The sequence below is a fragment of the Temnothorax nylanderi genome, unplaced genomic scaffold (genome assembly GCF_030848795.1).
Source record: "Temnothorax nylanderi isolate EJ_2023f unplaced genomic scaffold, tnyl_v1.0 TNYL_tig0467_pilon, whole genome shotgun sequence".
NCBI classification, from domain to species: domain Eukaryota; kingdom Metazoa; phylum Arthropoda; class Insecta; order Hymenoptera; family Formicidae; genus Temnothorax; species Temnothorax nylanderi.
The window spans coordinates 89,746-109,268 of NW_027249529.1; the positions used below are offsets into that span (position 1 = coordinate 89,746).

General features: G+C 36.4%; 2 protein-coding genes across 5 annotated transcripts; one reads left to right on the forward strand and one right to left on the reverse strand.

The window, feature by feature from the left end:
* The first annotated feature begins 482 nt into the window (after positions 1-482).
* Wdr81 (WD repeat domain 81) lies at positions 483-14,857 on the forward strand. Of its 2 annotated transcripts, none has more exons than XM_071722194.1 (22): positions 483-1,008; positions 1,086-1,245; positions 1,692-1,947; positions 2,046-2,208; positions 2,352-2,753; positions 2,822-3,022; positions 3,473-3,618; positions 3,691-3,878; positions 3,959-4,554; positions 6,477-6,898; positions 6,979-7,275; positions 7,380-7,537; positions 10,049-10,756; positions 10,825-11,000; positions 11,086-11,375; positions 11,479-11,611; positions 11,690-11,864; positions 11,957-12,360; positions 12,443-12,736; positions 12,825-12,974; positions 13,055-13,161; positions 14,643-14,857. In XM_071722194.1, exons 1-22 carry the CDS (start codon positions 793-795, stop codon positions 14,644-14,646), a joined length of 5,646 nt encoding a protein of 1,881 aa, XP_071578295.1. In that variant the 5' UTR covers positions 483-792; the 3' UTR covers positions 14,647-14,857. The 2 variants fall into 2 exon arrangements, with proteins under 2 accessions (XP_071578295.1, XP_071578294.1); XM_071722193.1 differs by lacking the exon at positions 14,643-14,857 and adding an exon at positions 13,241-14,344 and having other exon boundaries at positions 489-1,008.
* Positions 13,015-17,316, reverse strand: Rint1 (RAD50 interactor 1). 3 transcript variants are annotated; one of them, XM_071722196.1, is made up of 12 exons: positions 16,796-17,315; positions 16,358-16,596; positions 16,104-16,277; positions 15,895-16,029; positions 15,545-15,806; positions 15,242-15,467; positions 14,896-15,061; positions 14,659-14,824; positions 14,365-14,585; positions 14,116-14,281; positions 13,898-14,031; positions 13,015-13,817 (listed from the first exon to the last, which is right to left on the reverse strand). In XM_071722196.1, the coding sequence occupies exons 1-12, from the start codon at positions 16,919-16,921 to the stop codon at positions 13,634-13,636; spliced, it is 2,199 nt and encodes a 732-aa protein (XP_071578297.1). In that variant the 5' UTR covers positions 16,922-17,315; the 3' UTR covers positions 13,015-13,633. The 3 variants fall into 3 exon arrangements, with proteins under 3 accessions (XP_071578297.1, XP_071578298.1, XP_071578296.1); XM_071722197.1 differs by having other exon boundaries at positions 13,898-14,281; positions 16,358-16,493; positions 16,564-16,596; positions 16,796-16,897; XM_071722195.1 differs by having other exon boundaries at positions 13,898-14,281; positions 16,796-17,316.
* Between the last annotated feature and the right edge of the window lie 2,207 nt (positions 17,317-19,523).

Here is a 19,523-nt window from a genome sequence, read left to right on the forward strand (position 1 = left end):
TTGGTGTATCTGTGAGCACATCCGTGAGATATAAGGTCTGTTTTCTGTTGCTGCACTGCTGAACTAGTGCCACTCTAGTACACTAGTTCTGTACTAGTTCAGCAGTGCAGCAACAGAAAACAGACCTTATATCTCACGGATGTGCTCACAGATACACCAACACACACATGTATATTGAGTTAGTATTAGTGACGCCGCCATGACAGGACAGAACGCCATGGCGCCATCTGCCCCGAGTTTTACACTGAACATTCCTAAAGGTGCGATTTCACGATGACGCTCGACGCTGGATTCGAGCGTCAAATCTGGTCACGTGATAGATTCAGAGGGACGCGAAATATAACCTAACCACTGGATTGGCTGAATTCGAGCGTCAAGTGTCAAAGCTAAACACAGTTTAGCTTTTTGGCGCTGTTTGACGCTCGAATCCAGCGTCGAGCGTCATCGTGAAATCGCACCTTAATGCGCGCATTGATTAAATCGGAACGACTTTCTATGCAGTCTACGCGTTTCATGCGTAACTCGGGACGGACCCATATTGACACTCAATTTTCAACAAGAAATTGGCCGTATCGTCCACTGACAAGAGGCGGCCGAGGCGGGTGCCATTAAACAAAAAAGAAGAAGGCCTTTATGGCTGCTGTCGACTTGATGCTACATATGTGTCAGTATCGTCAGTATGTACTCATAAATATACGTAATTTATTTTATTTTACGTCGATACAAAATAAAATAAAAATGGAGAAAAAACCAGAGTTTTTATTTACAAATATAGTGATTGAATAAAACGAAATGGATGTAATAAAGGAACATTTGCTGGTACCAACAAAGTATATGATACTGACAGATGAGAGAATTTGCTTGACAGTTCACAGAAATTGGCTTTCCCGGTTTTTAACAGTTGGCTCGTTTACTTTTATTAGTCACGATCGTTTGTCCAATGATGAAATTGCAGCGCAGCCGACTATCGATGAATTGGGTGGCGATTGGCTGAGAATTTATGCAAAAGTATTTTCAACATTTTTCGCATGTTTCATATGAAATAATCTATATCGAGACACGAGGTAAAATTTTGTTATCATTAGGTATATGTAAAACAACACAGGAATGCAATTCCTTTACCGAGAGGAAGGCCTATCAGTAGCACAAGGAACCAAGAAGAGTTAATGTTTTCGCAATTGTTGCATTATGTAGCAGAAACTAATTATCGAAATCTATGGAAAGAAACATATAAGAAATATTACAGTATGTGTTCAACGTACCATTAAAAATTTTTAAACTTAGATTTCCAGCTTTTTGTTACTATCCAGTAAACAAACTTTGTAGTATGGTGATAGATTGGCTGTGGATTTATTCAGATATTTCAGTAATAGATTCAGTATAATTTATCTACATTAACTCATGGTTTTGCTGGCAGAGCTTGCTGATATAATCTGACAGTAAATTGTTGGTAGAAATTGAACAGAATTGTCACTTCATAAACATTTAAATGGTTATGAAACAGCAGATTCTGCTCAGTTTTTATAGTCAATCTGCCATTATATTCTGTTAGCAGATCTGTTATATTTCTGCTAGCATTTTATCTACAAAATTTATAACACATTTTCAAAATCTGTTCTTGATAGATTTGGTTATTCCATATAGATATTTTTCTTTATATTAGTCAATAATTTTTTGTAAAATATGTACAGATCCCTGGAATTTTGTTGAACAAAAGGAACAATCTAATATCACTGCTAATGTAAGCGACATTACTATCATGCATGAAATACTGAATAGAATGTATGGCTGTACTTTGGTACAAGTACAGCACGGTATGGTCTTATCAGTATCAAATGGTATATTATCTGAAACACATTGCAATCTCGTACCAATTCATTTTGCCATAGAAACACCATCCGCATTTATAATGTTCTATGAGCAGATTGCAAATTATTCTCTTCGTGAGTGAGTATACACAAACTATATTTATTTGTATATTCTCAACATATAACAATATTTGCAAGATATTTTTATATTCTATTACTTATAGACATTAATTTTAGGTGCGTAATGTACAGTCCCGCTGCTCTTAGTACGAGTCATGGAAAACCATTGTTTGTAGTTTATCAGTTATTGAGATTATCCAGAGACTTGCACGATCGTGGTCTTGCGTTAGGAGAAATTACGCTTAGTGACATATTGGTTACAGACAATTTTACTATTCAGGTATATCTTGCATAGCAGACTTTAATATTTTAGCACAATTAATATTTAGTATTTAATAAGACAAAAGAGTATAATGAGCATATAATAAGAATTCAATAAGATTGGAAGAAAGAATATCTTGTTTGAGCTAATTTTGTTCCTAGGTATTACCGAAATTAAACGATAATATTTATCTGAAACCTGATAGCGAGTGTACAGGTACTATTTCTCAAGAAAGTAAAGAGAAAAATTTGAGTGGCAATGTTTATGATAAAAAAGATGGTGTACTTCGTTCACACAACACTGATTTTGGTTTAAATGAGAATATTGAAAAATTATGCGAGATGTGGATGTATAATTGTATCAGTAACTTTGATTATTTAACTGCGCTCAATAATTTGGCTGGTAGGAGATACGGTAATCCCAGCTGTCATCATGTTATGCCTTGGGTGACGGATTTTACATCGAGAAATGGTGGAAACTGGAGAGATCTGACAAAGTCCAAATTTCGATTAAACAAGGGAGACAGACAATTGGATCTTACGTTTGACTCGCAGTCAACCGAGGTATATAAATTGTGTGAATTGTGTAAGAGACTTGTTTCGTGTTGAATAAAAGCAACGTTAATTCGTAGGTTGGACACCATGTATCTGACGTTTTGTCAGAGATTACCTATTATGTATATCTTTCACGCCGATATAATAAATCCGTGCTCTGTAAACATGTACGACCTTTATGGGTGCCTGGAGAATACCCGGCTTCAATTCAAAGATTACACGATTGGAGTCCTGATGAATGTATACCGCAGTTTTTCATCGATCCTAGTGTTTTTAAGGTAAAATAATTTAAATTATTTACGTACAGTTGAGAGAGAGAGAGAGAGAGAGGGAGAGGGAGAGAGAGAGAGAGAGAGAGAGAGAGAGAGAGAGAGAGAAACAAATTCTTGAAATGGGTTACCGTTTATCTCATGTACCTTCATTCACAACCTTAACTCTCATAAAATCGAGGCATACAGGGTGCGTTCACGGAGCGTGCTATTAGCGCTATTGCGTCGTTCCTAAATATCTCTATCGCTTATTAGATGTAAAACACAAGTAGAGCGATGCAATAGCGTTAATAGCACGCTCCGCGAACACACCCGTAGACTAAGGGTCACGATCAAATCCGGAACCCGCCGATTAGAGTCAACTGCCATACAGAGCCATGCATTACCGCTATAATATAAATTATTATTTAACAATAAAATATAGATTAGATATCTTTAGATTAAATGTCTTGTTTACAGTCTATCCACGAGGACTTGCCAGATTTAGAAATTCCAGCATGGGCAACGTCTCCAGAGGATTTTATTGAAAAACATAGGGAAGCATTGGAGAGCTTTTATGTTTCGGAAAGATTACATCACTGGATAGACTTGACCTTCGGCTACAAGTACGAACGTAGTCCAATGAGTTATTTATTATTTATTCGAACTTTTCTGATATTATATTCGTTATATGATAGATTATCAGGTTCAGCTGCTATAAAGTCGAAAAACGTTTGTCTACAATTAGTTGATAATCATACTGATTTAACTAATTCTGGTGTTGTACAACTTTTCACACAACCACATCCACAAAAAATAACTCCATCTCCCTATTGGGGTAAAGTACCACCACGTCTTCGGCCGATATCTTCAACTAATAGAAGTAGTAAGTTTCGACGGAGATTTCAAATTGTCAGAAATTTTGAGGATATTCTTGTAATATTTGTCAAATTATTATGATTATAGAAAGTGATCAACTCGCGAGTAGAATTAGTGACGATGAGGGCCACAGTTCTGGTGTTGAAGAAGAGGAATTATCTGCGACAGTAACGAACGCATCAAGATCGTCGCCTCTCATATTGAGTCGTTTATTGAGTCGTTCCAGAGGTTCTTTGCTTTCAGAAGATAACGTTAAATCGGATAAGCCCGTTAATCAGCCTATTATCCTTCCGAAGGATTTCAATCCCGTTGTAGCAATCGTACAAGTAGAAACTACGCATGCCTTCATGCATAAAGTCAACCATCAAGTTTATAAACCTGCAATAGGATCACATGATTTTTCCACAAATTACAAGCAAATTGTAGCCAGTGGACGTATTAAAGAGCAACAAATACTCGGTTGTCTGATAGTGGAAATATTTCTAGCCGGAAAATTCCGCGCAACCTGGAACGTTGAAAAAGTATTATTTGCACAAAGATTCGCGACGTGTCTAAATATCTTAAAGACATCGGCAGATAATTTACCGAAATGTATAAGAAACGTTGTGTCTTTATTGCTACAAATTGATATTATGCTAAAGAGTTATAATGTAGGTAACGTAGAGATGAATGATATTTCAATGGTAATTTTAATATTTCATATTATGCAGGATGTTTCATAATTAGATAAAGATTTAATTGACTAATAAAACTAAGAAAAATAAACATAAAAATCATACTGTAAAATAGCTAATATTTCAGAGAATTTGGCTTATCGACAACTGCAGAATTCGAAAATTCCTCAAAAAATGTCAGCATTTTTTTCTACACATGCTTCAGCATATCTTATACAGGTTAATCGATCACCCCAAAAACTTTTTTATTTGTAATTCTAGAAAGAAATGCTTCAGACGAAAGTTGTTCGGTTTGAAGGGGGACATATGATTCCAATGTCAGACGTATCATACATGTCATTTTCAAGAAATTTTAAAGGAGACTAATTTCTTAGAATGGAACTTGATTTTTTCTTTGAATAAAAGTTGTAGATCGTGTCGAGACGTTTTCAAAACATTATAATAAAGCTCTCTTTCTTTAAGGTGATGCTGGAGCTGTCTGTATAACCGACAAAATTATCATTTTCTATGTTATCGACCTATATCTGTTTTTGTATAGACAAGGATAGCACCTACATTGCACGCACACATACACACGAATCGTCATATACACTATACTCTTATATTAGACTTCTAATCTGGATTTGGAGGGTTCATTGATGTTTTTCTTGTTGTGCAATTCAGAGAAACTCGTTTTCACGTTCGTATCAATGGTATATCTTTTATATGAAGCACATCTTGGGATGAGCTGACAGCGATCGCTGTAACTTGAGACGCCATATTAGGATAAAAGTAGGTAAGGAAATCTGTAATTCCGTAATTTTTTCTCGTTTTCTATATCAAATCGGAGTTTCCCTGAATTATTGATGTATGTACTGCAATTATGGAGAAGCATTTTTAATTCCGTCAAATTAATACGACGCTACATGAGTAGAAAGAAAATGGTAATTTTATCAATAAAACAGACGACTCCAGCATCATCTTAAGAATTTCCTGAGATATTTGAAATTTTGTTATAATATTTTTAATATAAAATATGAAATATCTCATAAAGTATTCACTTTTCGATGACTTTACCTTCACTTTACCTTTTATACGTAGAATAATAAAAGAAATTGATTGTTGTAAAAAAATAGAAAAAGTTATTTTAAAAAATTTGATTGCATTTTATAGACGCATTCAATTTTGCAAAATTGCAAATGTAAAAATTATTATTATTCACTTCCTTTTATTATTCTACGTATAAAAGTATGAAGGTAAAGTTATAGAAAAGTGAATATACTTCATAAGATATTTCATATCTTATATTAAAAATATTATAACAAAATTTTAAATATCTCAGGAAATTCTTAATGAAAGAGGGCTTTATTATAGTGTTTTGAAAACGTCTCGACGAGATCTACAATTTTTATTTCAAGGAAAAAATCAAGTTATTTAAAAAATTAGTCTTTAAAATTTCTTGAAAATGACGACATGTATGACACGACTCATATTGGAATCATATGTCCCCCTTCAAATCAAACAATTTTTGTCTGAAACATTTTTTTCTAGAATCACAACTAAAAAAGTTTTTGGGGATGATCGATTAAAATGGGACACCCTGTATACAAACATATGCGTTAAAAAATTTTTGGAATTTTTTCTACATTAATCGAAAATCATTTTCGGTGCATTGTCTGACAATAAGTTTGTTGACACTCTCCGATATATCTGAGATATTAATGATTTTATAATCGTATAAAGAATATAATTTATAAAAAGCTCGATATTTTGAAAATTAATTTACGCGTCTAATTAACAATAAGACATTTATTAAGACTTTCTTTATTTATTTTTATAAGGTCTAGTCAGTTAAGTCTTTCTATAATTCTGAAAGATCTTATATTTTATCGAGATACACATTGCAGAATTTATTATAATTATAATATGCACGTGATAAATTTTATATTTAGATGAATGAGACCTCTTTTCGTTATCCAACGATAACATACATGGGCCTTCCACCGCCATCCGCTCATCAATTTCTTCAACCAATTTTATCTGGCAGTCTGTTCCCATTCTCCAAATATTGCCAATACTTATATAACATTGTGAAAATGTTGCAAGAATACAATGGTTTGGTACGAGAATTAAATTCTATCGTGAAGATCGAGGACAATGTGGATTTTGTAATAAAAACGAAGACAAAGTACCTGTGTAAAATTTGTGAGTGCAAAGTAAAAGCAATCGCCAGGGAATTAGAACGGCTTTTACCTTATGTCGGTGGTATGAGAGAAGCCACTTTGCAATTGATAGTACCTCACATAGTACAAATTATGGAAGAACCTTATAGTGCGGTATTGGCAGTATGGCATCTTTTCGATCCCATTGCAAAGTAAGTGCATTTACAATTTTGTTTTTTTCTGAGTAACTATATTATTAGATTCTTTCGATTTTTCCCATTTTCTGTTGCAGAACGTTGGGACCGAAGGATACAGTCGATACGTTTCTCTCATCTATTACAAAACTGTATGAGAACGGCTCTATCATAGATACTGCATTGTACGCTGATATAATACCTACGGGAACGCTCGCAAAGTTTCGAACTACTCGATTATATCACCGAATGTTCCTGCTGAAGTTAATAGTTAGGCTAGGGCTACGAAGATTTTTAGACAATTTCATAAATCCTTTGGTGGAAGCGGTGGGAGGATACAAAGATTATGTACAGGGCTCGATTGACACGTGCACTCATAGAACTGTGAATTTGAAGTAAGAAAAAAAGTGATCATTAATTTATTAATTGTATTTTAATATGATTTTAATGTAGTTTCACGTATCATATTACTCCATATTGCTTATAAATTTCTATGAAGGAGCTGCGACTTAAGTGGACCTTGCAGTGAGGGAGAAGGTATTTTATCTCCATTAGATGAAGATTCATTTGCAGACACCGAACACAATGTCGCTGTATTTTCTGTACCAACGATCAACGATCATATGTCTAATGTAACAACAGAGAACAATGTCGAAGGTGATTAATGTCATTTGATGGCTAAATAAGTCGTTAATGATTTAATAAGTAGGGGAGACCGGGGTTATTCGTGACACATTTTTGTTTCGAATTTTTTTCTCGCTTCGTATAAATGTTTAAAAAATTTTTATTAGTGCGATGTAATCGTCCATCTCTCTAGATTAAAAGAAAAAAAATATATAGGTTTTTCTCTCACGAGTCTCGAAATATATCAAGAAATGTATCGCTGTGTCATGTGTCACGAATTTCCCCGGGGCCGCACAGTGGGACATTTTGACGTTCTAGGCGCTCAAAAATCTGAAACAAAATATCTACTCCAGTTTGTAATTTTTTTCGTTTTCGTTCAAGCTGACGTGGAATGATACTAGAAAACGTTTTTGAATGAGAAAGTAGTGTGTTTATTAGTTATTTATGGATAAAAAAGCGATTTTATGAACAAAGGTGATTTTCTAAAGAAAAAAAATTTGAAATTTTAAACCTAAACATAAACTAAATGTAAACATAAACATAAACTTTGACATAATATTTTCATATTACTCTAAATCTGAATCACAGCTTTCATTAGAATTCGCCTCACTCTCGACGTTTTCCTGAGAGAGAGAGGGTGATCGTAATAACGGCAATATTTCGGATGAGCTAACCATGGAGCTGTACTGCTGCTGTACGGACAGCTCTGCCGCGGAGTACGACTTAACGATATTAGTACCGTGATCGGTGTTTCGATGTCTCCAACTATTTCGTCGTATCTACGTTATAATTAGGGCCCGGATGTTTAAGCGATTTCTCGGGTCGCGCGCGGAGCACCGCTACATGCGAGTTGTGTGCGTGCGCGTACATGTTTACGTTCAGCAGTCGCGCGCCAGAGAAGAATTGACGATCGTTACACATACAACTCGCACGCAGCGGTGCTCCGCGCGCGACCCGACAAATCGCCCGAACATCCGGGCCCTACAATTATAACGTAGATACGACGAAATAGTTGGAGACATCGAAACACCGATCACGGTACTAATATCGTTAAGTCGCACTCCGCGGCAGAGCTGTCCGTCCGTACAGCAGCAGTACAGCTCCATGGCTAGTTCAGCCATAACGTAAAATTTAATGTTTTGAAAACTTAAATACTTCTACATACTTTCGATATATGAAAAATCAATCCGTTATTTTATGGTATAACAAAGTAAAAGTCTACACGGTGCGCCTCGGCGCGCGCGTGCCAGATCGTATTATAGGCACATACATTTACAAAAACACGCACTATTTGAAAGATCGCAAAAAATCGCAAAATGTCTTTAATGTTTTGAAGACCTAAATACTTCTACTTTCTATCTATGAAAAGATCAATCCGCTATTTTGTGCTATAACAATATAAAAGTTTACATTTTGGTAAGATATATATCAAATTTTCATTTTCTGAACTGTATTTTGATCTATAAAAAACGAACCATCAGGATTACTAAAACAAAAGTGTATATATGTGTTTAGTTACCTTTAATCATGGAGTATACATAGTGTCAGGTGTAATAATTATGGTTACAGCTGTTTGCTTAAAATCGGCGAATAAAAGCAACTGATACTTATGACACGCCGAGCATCCGGTTCACTCGCTCGATAGTGAACAGTTTGAACCTCTCTCATATCCGCTGTAGGCGTCATAAAGCGTAAAGAAATTTGTTTTTGCAAATGTTGAACCTTAATAATAACATTTGTTATAGCGCTAAATGTTTTTAAAAAAGTTTATTTTTGGACTTTTGAGCGCCTAGATCGTCAAAATCCCCACTGTGAGCCGGGGTAATTCGTGACAGGCCATGGAGTAATGCGTAACACTTTCTCTGATTGAACAAATTATATGGATTTCTTTCGTTTTTGCAATTTTTATCTACTTTTTACTTTGAAAAAGCCTTTATTTGTCAGAATTTACATATTATATGTATAAAAAATTATGAGGAAAAAAGTAACGCCTATTCCATTAATCGCCCTCATCGCTCACATTCGATTACGGGGAACCACTTTTCGAAGGCGTCCACGGCCCCTGCGAACTGGTTCTTCCTTTGAACGCTTATTCGTGGTTTTTTTGGTTGCCCCGATTGCTCGTGTCACGAAATGCCCCCCTCATTCATGATCCGTGACTTATAGCTAGATAAGAAAGAATACCATAAAATCTACTCATGCATTATGCTTAGTGAAGTCGAGTGACTGAATATAACTTACCGTTTCGGATCTCTTATTATTTTATTCGGCGAGAAAACAAATTTTCGGGATTTGAAAAATTTTACTTTGAGCACTTGAAATCAGACTTTTTGTCATTGAGAGAGAAAAATGGTTGACACGCAAATGCCATTCCGTTGGTACCTAGAGGACACTAAGAGACATCTGTGATTGATATTACAGGTTTCTAGCAGCAAGCATTTTAAAGTTAGGCCCGCGACAAAATTTCAGCAGTGTCACGAATAGCCCCGGTCTCCCCTATCTCTGGGAAAAATTATCTGATAATTTTTATTGAACGTATTACAGAAGTATTTGCCATGGAGACGGAGAATAATTCGTGGATTTCATTAAATAATACCGCGCCATACGATATCGACTTACATATAGATCTCAACTTGAATGCCTGCGATGATTTGAATGACGATGGAAACAAAAATTCGCCGGGTGGCTCCGTTAAATCGCCAACGATTCCGATACCTAAACAATCAAATATCAGTGGAGCTAAATTGGTAACCGAGTTTAATAGTATCGGTTGCAACGTTGGCAGTAAAACTTCCAGCGAAGATTTTACTTATGTTAATGCATACGCCACGAATATCCATTCCGATAGTAATCTCTCAGAAAATATGTGCTATATAGATACTAAGGAAGACAATCCTGCTATGCTTCCTGCGGATCTTGATAACAAAAGCGATGTAATTAAATCAAGCGATGAAGATGTACGTCAGCTGGATCATATTTACCGAAAATCCGTTCTAAGTGAATGCACAATTTCCGAGATGAGCGCGGAATCTGTTATCTGGCTGTCTCATAGACTCGGCCCAGTACTCACAGCACGATACTTGTCGCGAAATCTTCTGAGAATGCTGACGTTATGTTACGCTGGGAAAGAAAATTTAATGCCAATCGATGACAATAATTTTATGCGTATGGAGGGTGTTGCATGGAAGAAGCCGATACTAGCCGGTGATCAAAATGCTATTAAAGTCTTAGAGTGTCTCACGGCTATTGCAGGTACGTACGAAAATATGCGAATTATTTTAATTCCGTCAGTAAAAACAGTTTATGAACTATTTTTCCAGGATTATATGGAGAACAAATTATATTGCTGCAATATTTCGCACATATAGTTGAGCTATTAGCATTGTGCAAGAGAAAGCTTACGCAAAATTTGGAAGGAGGCCTAATTTCTTGTCTGGCTCTATTAAATCACATTACAACATATCTCAATGATTCTACGTTGATGGATGTGCTTCATGTAATGTTTATCATATAATTAATAACTATACATTTTAATAATATAATGAAAAAAATAGCTCTTATTTGTCCATATTTGAATGTAGGAGCCGATTGTTAAATCCATCCTGCATCCCACAGTACGCATACTGTCAACCGCGAGATTTACATTTCCAAATGGAACGCTTGCACGCATTGCCTTAGCTGAAAAATGCTTGGAAGCGATGTTCACTCTTAGCTTACGGCTCGGCAGCGTGATCACGAAAAATCATTTAGCAGTGCCAATTCAACGCTTCTTTCTGGCCTTTGACAAAGCTTTCAGTGAAAATTTAGATGGTGGAGTTCTGTTGAATAATTTTGGGCAAAAAGCAGGCACAACCTGCGAGCATTTTGTACGGTAATAATACGGAGACGAGTATTTCAATTTGATTATACATTGTGCGTTAATGAAATGCAGAGATATATGCAGAAATATTCTTATCGTTTTTACTATTTCACAGGATGAAAGCTGCGAATGAAGGATCTGTTAATAATGAAACTTATGCGTGGAACAAACTTGACGCAGACATTGCAGATTCGTATTCCCCTCCGGTTGTAGAAAATAGCGACGTGTCAGACTTGCAAAGAAATAAAGTAAGATCTAATAGTTTGATTTTTTTTATAGATAAAACGTGAACGCAAATGTGTATATGTACTAAATTTTACTTACAGGCATTTGAAGAACTACGAGCAGTATTCACCACTGAGTTTGCTCATAAATCATACATGCTTTTTTATAGATGTGTCGATATTGAAATGATGGAACATATACTTAAAAATCACGAGCATATACAAGAGCTTTGTCACGATTACGAGCAGGGAATAAAAGCAATCTCCGTAAATAACGGTAGATGTCCCACAAAATTTACATTCCTTAGTTATTAGTCGTTATAAATAATACGTAAATAATATGTTCATCCTTGTGTCTCATTGTTAAAGATAACGTGGATAAGTACAATACTTCCGTGGATTGTGATGTAGCAGAGAATGTAGAATCGGTTGATAAAGGTGTTTGCAGCTTTGGGAATATATCTGTGATAGGAAATAGATTCGAGATACAGAAAGATGACGCGAGATTTCAATCGGCGACGGAGATTGTTGCCAGTCGCGAAACTTGTCCGTCATCCGCTGGTAGACAACTACGCGGTAATTGGCTAGCCTATTGGGAGCACGAGATAGGGAGACCGGAGAAGGATACGATATTTAATATAAAACAGATAAAACTTCAGACTTTCAACGGACATACAAATAGTGTGAGATGTCTTTACGTGTTAGACAATGAGAACAGTTTTATGAGTGGTGGCAGAGACAAAACTGTGAAATTATGGAGTTTACGAAGCCAGGTAAGATATATTCCATTCAATTTGACAAAATGTCCATTGTATAACATCCAGAATTATGATTTTACTGATATAATGGAATTAGGGTGATGGAACTACAGTCTCATCGTGTCAATACACATATACTGGACACAAAAAATCTATTCTTTCACTTACATTCCTGGAATCTTTGAGATACGCAGTGACATGCGATGGCGTGATTCATTGTTGGGATCCTTTTATGGGTTCGCTTCTGGGATGTCCGGAAAGTAGTCGTCCCGTTCCTGTGAACACTTTAGCCTCGAGTCCTTCTCCGTCCACGACTCTTCTTGTAGGAACAACGGACATTACCCTTAGAGTTATTGATTGTAGAACATTCCAGTATGTCAATGAAATGAAAGTAAGCATGAAATATGTATGTCGATATTGCGTGAAATTGTAATTACTAATATTCGTATAAAATTTAACGTATTAAATCATATGATAAGGTTTCTATGAATCCGACTGGTTTAATAAGATGTATCACAGTATCGCCCAGTGGTAACTGGGTCGCTTTAGGTCAAGCATCAGGCTTCTTGACGATACTCGATACTCGCACTGGTCTGATTATTGCGTCTTGGAAGGGACATGAATGTGAGGTAAAGACTTGATGACTTTTATCGACTTTTAGACTTGATATAAGAATTCATCGTTTGATTATTGATTTTTAATGTCACAGATACTGCAATTAGAAGCGATAAACGAAACTACTATAGTTAGTTCTTCTTTGGACCAAACTATAGCCGTGTGGAGTGCAATAGATGGAAAACTTAAATTTCATATGAAGTAAGAAAAACCTGTAATGTTATTTGAAGTTAGACATACAAAATATAATTTACATAAATTATCCTTCATTAATTTTTAGAGGCGCAACAGAGCCTGTTCATTGCATGGCAATGCACGAACAGGCATTAGTGATAGGAACAACAGCAAATCGAATTGGTGTCTATACCGCTGTAGAAATGACTGCTTCTTTAAGTTCATCCAAATTGAGATCTGACGCTTTTAAAGGCATTCTTACTGCCATGGCTGTCCTTCCTCTCAATCGATTATTATTATTAGGCGCTGACAATGGTGGAATAACGCTACTATGTTAAGAACGCTTCAGACGCTATTTACAGAGCAGCGCAAAATGACTGGACATTATTAAATATAATAATGGGAAAGAATAGAAAAGTATATCTAATTTAACGGAAAGCGCGAAAAATCTATTAAAATAAATTTCATTTTTATAGAATATATTCAAGAGAAAGATCTCTTATATATGGATAATGTCTGTCCTTGTCGCTATTACTTTTAGAGCAACTTTAGTAGGCATTTTGTGTACTCCGACGTCCGCTAAGATCTCTGTCGATGCATTTTTGTCATTATTATTTAACGCTTCTTCAAGCAATATTGCTGAACCCGTCAAGACATTTAAAAGTATACATGCTTCCTTGATTCTGGAACATCAAAATAACTGAATCATGGCATCTGTTTTAACGACTAAGTGAATATAGCTTTAATAATTTTAGAGACTTACAAAGGAAAGTACGATTCTGGTTTGTCAATGTACAAACCAAATAATGGAAATAAGTTCCTCAAAATATCGTATTGTAATTGTTCGGCACCGCCGCTATTGAAATGATTTACAAGTACAACTTCTTCGAAGAGAAACTGCGAAAAGAAGGATTTGAGAAGAAGATACAAATTATTATAGGTGAATAGCAATCTATTTCCTTTGATTTTTATCTTGCATACTTGATCAAATTGAGCGGCTAAATTCTTCCAAGCTTGATTAAACAACGGCAATGCAAGAACACTGTGCAATGTATGAAGACGCGTAGCTAGTTCTTGGAACATGGGACAACCACTCGGTGTTACTGATAATGAAGCAACTTCTTTTGAAGACTGCATCGCAAACCATCTTGGAATAATAAAAAGCACTTTATAAATGTAATGTGAATGAAATAATAATCGTAATAGTGAACGGCGAGTAAAAGTTCTTACTTATCCGTCCTGTAAGCTCTACTTTTTGCCTTTACATCTAAAGCAACTGAATCGCTGATTTCATTTATCAGTTCCTTCTCTAATCGTCGTAAGAGAACTACAGCCTCGTCAAATACAGTTCCCTCTATTTCTCCGGTGTTCTCGTTAACGTCGCTGCCTCTGTCAATAGCATTTTCCACAGCTTCGAATTGCTTCTTGAAGAAATGCAGCTGCAAGAAGTGCTACACACAAATGCAAGATCGTGATAAGTAATATGTCATTTTTTTGTGTGATTGTAGGTGAAGATATACATACAACGGTCACGCCCCATTCTTCCAAAACGGTTGCGACATAATGTAATGTATTGAGAATATATGGCATAAGCGACGTTAATGGATCTTCATAATTTTCATGTAGCAATTGTAACAATCGTACTCGCCAATCGTCAACCAATTCTAATTGCAAGTCGAGAAACTGTAATCTTCAACAATATCAACATAAACAATCGTCAGTACTATCGTCTCTTATTTACAACGATCTCGTATGATTTACCTATGTCCAGGCTGTGGCAAATGTTTATATCTATCAGAAATCGTGGTGAGCAGTGTGAGAAAGGCATCTGCGCATTCAGTGACTTTCATGTCATCTATATCAGGACCCGTCAGTCTTTCCCACGCTGTATTCGAACTTAATATTGCATCCATTTTTTCAGTCGCGTCTAAACAGCACAAATATACATATATATATATATATTTGCGCGTGCGCACACACAACACACGACACACACACACACACGTACGCACACGCACACACACACACACACACACACGCGCGCGCGCATACATTTGAGTGCACGATTGCGTGCACAAAGTACGAAATTGTTTCTTCATGCACTCACATTTCTTCTCCATGTTTATCCATTTTACAAAAATATGGGCTTGCGTAAGAACGAAAATGGTAGCTGGCTGAGATTGCGGATATAACAGAGTCTCTCGTAACTCTCTTTCAAATCCTAAAGCTTCGTCTACCAAATGCGCAAACAGAGTGTCATCATACTGCACTAAGGGCAATTCGGAATGAAGTTTCTCAACGGCTAACTGAACTAGAGCGCGCATAAATTCAGCCTATTAATACACTGTAATTAGTGCCCAGAAATATGATTCTAATAGTCAATATCAGAATACAATTAATTATATCACACCTTAATATCTAAGTGTCCAAAACCTACAGAATCCGCTACAGGTTGAATGTTCTTTTGTACCCACTGAACATGGTCTTTGATCCATGTTAAAATCTGTGTAAAGAACCATTCTGGCTTATCTTGACGGTTTGTCAATTTAGCTCCTGTGAAATGATAAATGAATCTTTGTCGGAGAGGACGTACTAAAAAGGTGATTGGCAAACTAACTGGTGCAAAGTCTGTTAACAGCACAGATGTTACTACAGGTTTTATCATTTCTTCTCTAAGTACATTAAGGACAATATAGATAATCTCAGCGATTCACTTTTCAATGAAATCTAAAACAATTAAATTGTGTATTACAAGGATACGGTAACTGCAGATGAAAGAGATATTCAATGAGTATCTTAAATCTTGTCATTGTCTCTAGCAAAGGTACGTTCAATGAAGTGGCATTGGTTCCACAAAAGGGCCATTTCAACGTCTTCAATAAATCATTGTACTCCCTGTAAATATTACATGTTGGGAAAGTATATAGTAACTAACAAATTTGAATATATGTGAAAGATGGAAAACATACTTTGATAATTTTTCCTTGATTAGATTGTGCCAAAAGTGTAAGGTCTCATGGACATAACTGACCAGGTGATGACACACAGATGTTTGCAATTGGCAACTGATGTTTGTCAAGCTCGTATATAGAATTATTATAGACTGATCATCACCAGATAACAAAAATGTCTCTATCTCATCACTGAATAAAAATGTTACAACTATTTAATAGGTAAATCATAAAACACTCTACGGATGTAATATTCTTTGACAGTTTATTACCTAATATTTTCTATATATCTTATGAAGAATAAATAGGATAACGATTTGTCAAGCTGCCCTATCTTGTCAATAACTTCTTGTAGCTCTAAATTTTTGTCGTTTTCACTAAACGTCTCCTCAATCATCTTACTCAGATCTAAACAAGTTTTTTGTAACTGCTTGACTTCACAATTGACACATTCTACATTCTCAACTACTGCTTTTACCTTGGAAGGAGCAGTGGTTGATGCCATTGACAGCTGTTGACAAAAAGTGATTGTATATAACGTTTTGTCACATTAGGGGTACATTCGTGGAGCATACTATTAGAGCTATTGCATCATTCCATCTTTATCATTCATTAGATGTAAAATAAGGATAGAATGAGCAACAGTGCTAATAGCACACGCTCCGCGAACGCACTTTATATGTTATGCTACTTTGTAGATGAATACTGACTGATTTTTCAATCTCATCCTTCTCCGCTTTGAGACGCTCTTGCAAATCATAAATTCCTTCGAGATTTTTCAAATTCGATCCCAAGTGTTCGTTGAACTTTTGTATGATTTTTTGTTTTATATCCATTACGACGTATACTCCTATCAGAGAGAAGCCTTCTGGGATAATAATTATATAGTTGAACCAACTCACTTCCAAAATTGATAAAAATATGCTCAATCGACGCGTTTTTGCACGAAACGAAAGAATCTGACAGAAAAAGTGTCGCTCTGCCCCGCGAAGCGAGATATTAATCGTTAAAAGGAGCTTTCCAGTAAGCTTCTTCTTCTTTATTTAATTGGCTCCTGCCTCTAATCCGAGGACAATATGACCAACTTTCCAGTAAGCGACACAAGTCGACACAAACATAGTTCTATCTTTCTTTTTTGGGAATGAGTAACAAAGATAAAACGATACTTGTGTCGATTTGTGTCGCTTGCTGGAAAGCTGCCAAAGTTTTTTTCTGTTTTGCTCCTCTTAAGCGTCGTCTACAATGGCAGCAGGAGTATACAGTAAGACGTAAGCAGTAACTTATTGACTAATGGGATTATTACAATTCAAGAATAATTGACTGTGGTTGGTCAATAGCTTACTGCTTACGTCTTACTGCATACTCCTGCTGCCATTGTAGACGACGCTTTAGGTTAGAAGCGTTAAACGTCGTCTACAATGGCAGCAGGAGTATACAGTAAGACGTAAGCAGTAAGCTATTGACCAACCATAGTCGATTATTCTTGAATTGCAAAAATCCCATTAGTCAATAACTTACTGCTTACGTCTTACTGTATACTCCTGCTGCCATTGTAGACGACGCTTAATGCTAGATCTACAATGCGAGTCGCAAAGTCGTGAGTCGCAAGAATTGACCAATCACAATCGAATTTGAGGAGAATAATCGACTGTGATTGGTCAATTCTTGTGACTCACGACTTTGCGACTCCCATTGTAGACCCAGCATAAGTGTCTGAGCAGAATAGCTGACTTATAATTTCAAGACAGTGTTTTATGCTTTAAATCTTTGTTTTTAGCAACGCACAATACTGTCTTGTGTCTCAAGTCTTAAACGAGTGTACAAAGTGTCAACATTGTAAGACTTGAGACATAAGACAGTATTGTGCGTTGCTAAAAACAAAGATTTAAAGCATAAAACACTGTCTTAAAATTATAAGTCAGCTATTCTGCTCAGGCCCTAAGGCCCAGTTTCACAGTGGCCAGTTAGCTTAACTAGTAGTTAACTCTCACTCTCTGTCTCTTTCTAACCTCAAAGGTTAGAAAGAGACGGAGAGTGAGAATTAACTACTAGTTAAGCTAACTGGCCACTGTGAAACTGGGCCTAAGAGCCACCGCACAAGACTCTCGTATGGTGAAGCATGGTGGAAGAACACAGGTGTGCTCATGCGCATATATTTCTAACAGCCAATGGGTGTGTTTAGGAGACACCGCTACTGTAGCGCTACACGAATGCGTACCAGCCATTGGCTGTTCATGGTAGCGCTACCATGAACAGCCAATGGCTGGTACGCATTCGTGTAGCGCTACAGTAGCGATGTCTTACCTAAACCAGAGAGAAGGATGAGAGGCGCAATGACGGCGATTTTCTTGGGACGCTTTTGCTAGGCCGTACAGTAGCGCCACACATCCACTTTCAGGAATTGGAACTACGAGTCACATCCACTTTTCGATACTGTCGATGAATTTGGTTCATGTCCGTGCTATGTATACATCCACTTTTCGATATTGGGAGCTTTCCAGCAAGCGACACAAGTCGACACAAACGTCATTCTATCTTTCTTTTTTGGCAATGAGTAACAAAGACAAAACGATACTTTGTGTCGATTTGTGTCGCTTGCTGGAAAGCTCCCATTGTCGGTCTTTGGTGGTTCGTGTCCGAACTACCCAGCTGGAGGGGATATGCACCTCAACAAAGTTAGCCCCCCCAAGTGGATTATTGATACTTTTTTTTTTACCAATCGATTGGTGGTTGATTGGTAGTATTTGGTACCGTATTCAAAACGTTTGGTAGTTTCTCGTTTTTTTAGGAAATCGAAAACAAATTTTTGATCTTCTTTTAGCCCCCCCACTTTGACTGTGGTAATTTTTTTTTTTTAATCGATTGGCGATTGATTGGCAGTGTTTGGTACCGCATTAAAAACTTTTGGTGGTTTCGCGTTTTTTTAGGAAATCGAAAAAACAAATTTTTGATCTTTTTTTAGCCCCCCCCACTTTGACTGTGGTAAGTTTTTTTTTTAATCAATTGGCGATTGATTGGCAGTGTTTGGTACCGCATTGAAACCTTTTGGTAGTTTCGCGTTTTAAAAAGAAAGAATTAATTGTCAACAAATTTTTAACCTTCTTTAGTGCCTCCACTTTTACTGTTGAGAATTTTAAGTTCTTTTTTACCAATCGTTTAGTGGTTGATTGGTAATGTTAACAGCTTGCAATGGCCAGTAAAGGCCATTGCACGTAACAAAGTTTTAGTCGTAATCGTAAGGCCATAAGAAAATAGACCAATCACACTCGATTATTCTTCGAGCGCGAGGAGAATAATCGACTGTGATTGGTTTATTTTCTTACGGCCTTACGATTATGGCTAAATCTTTGTTACGTGCAATGGCTTTAAATTATTGAAAATTTTATTTTAAAGCCTTGTGTCCACGATGCTAGAACTGTGTCCGAGTTTCGGTTTAAG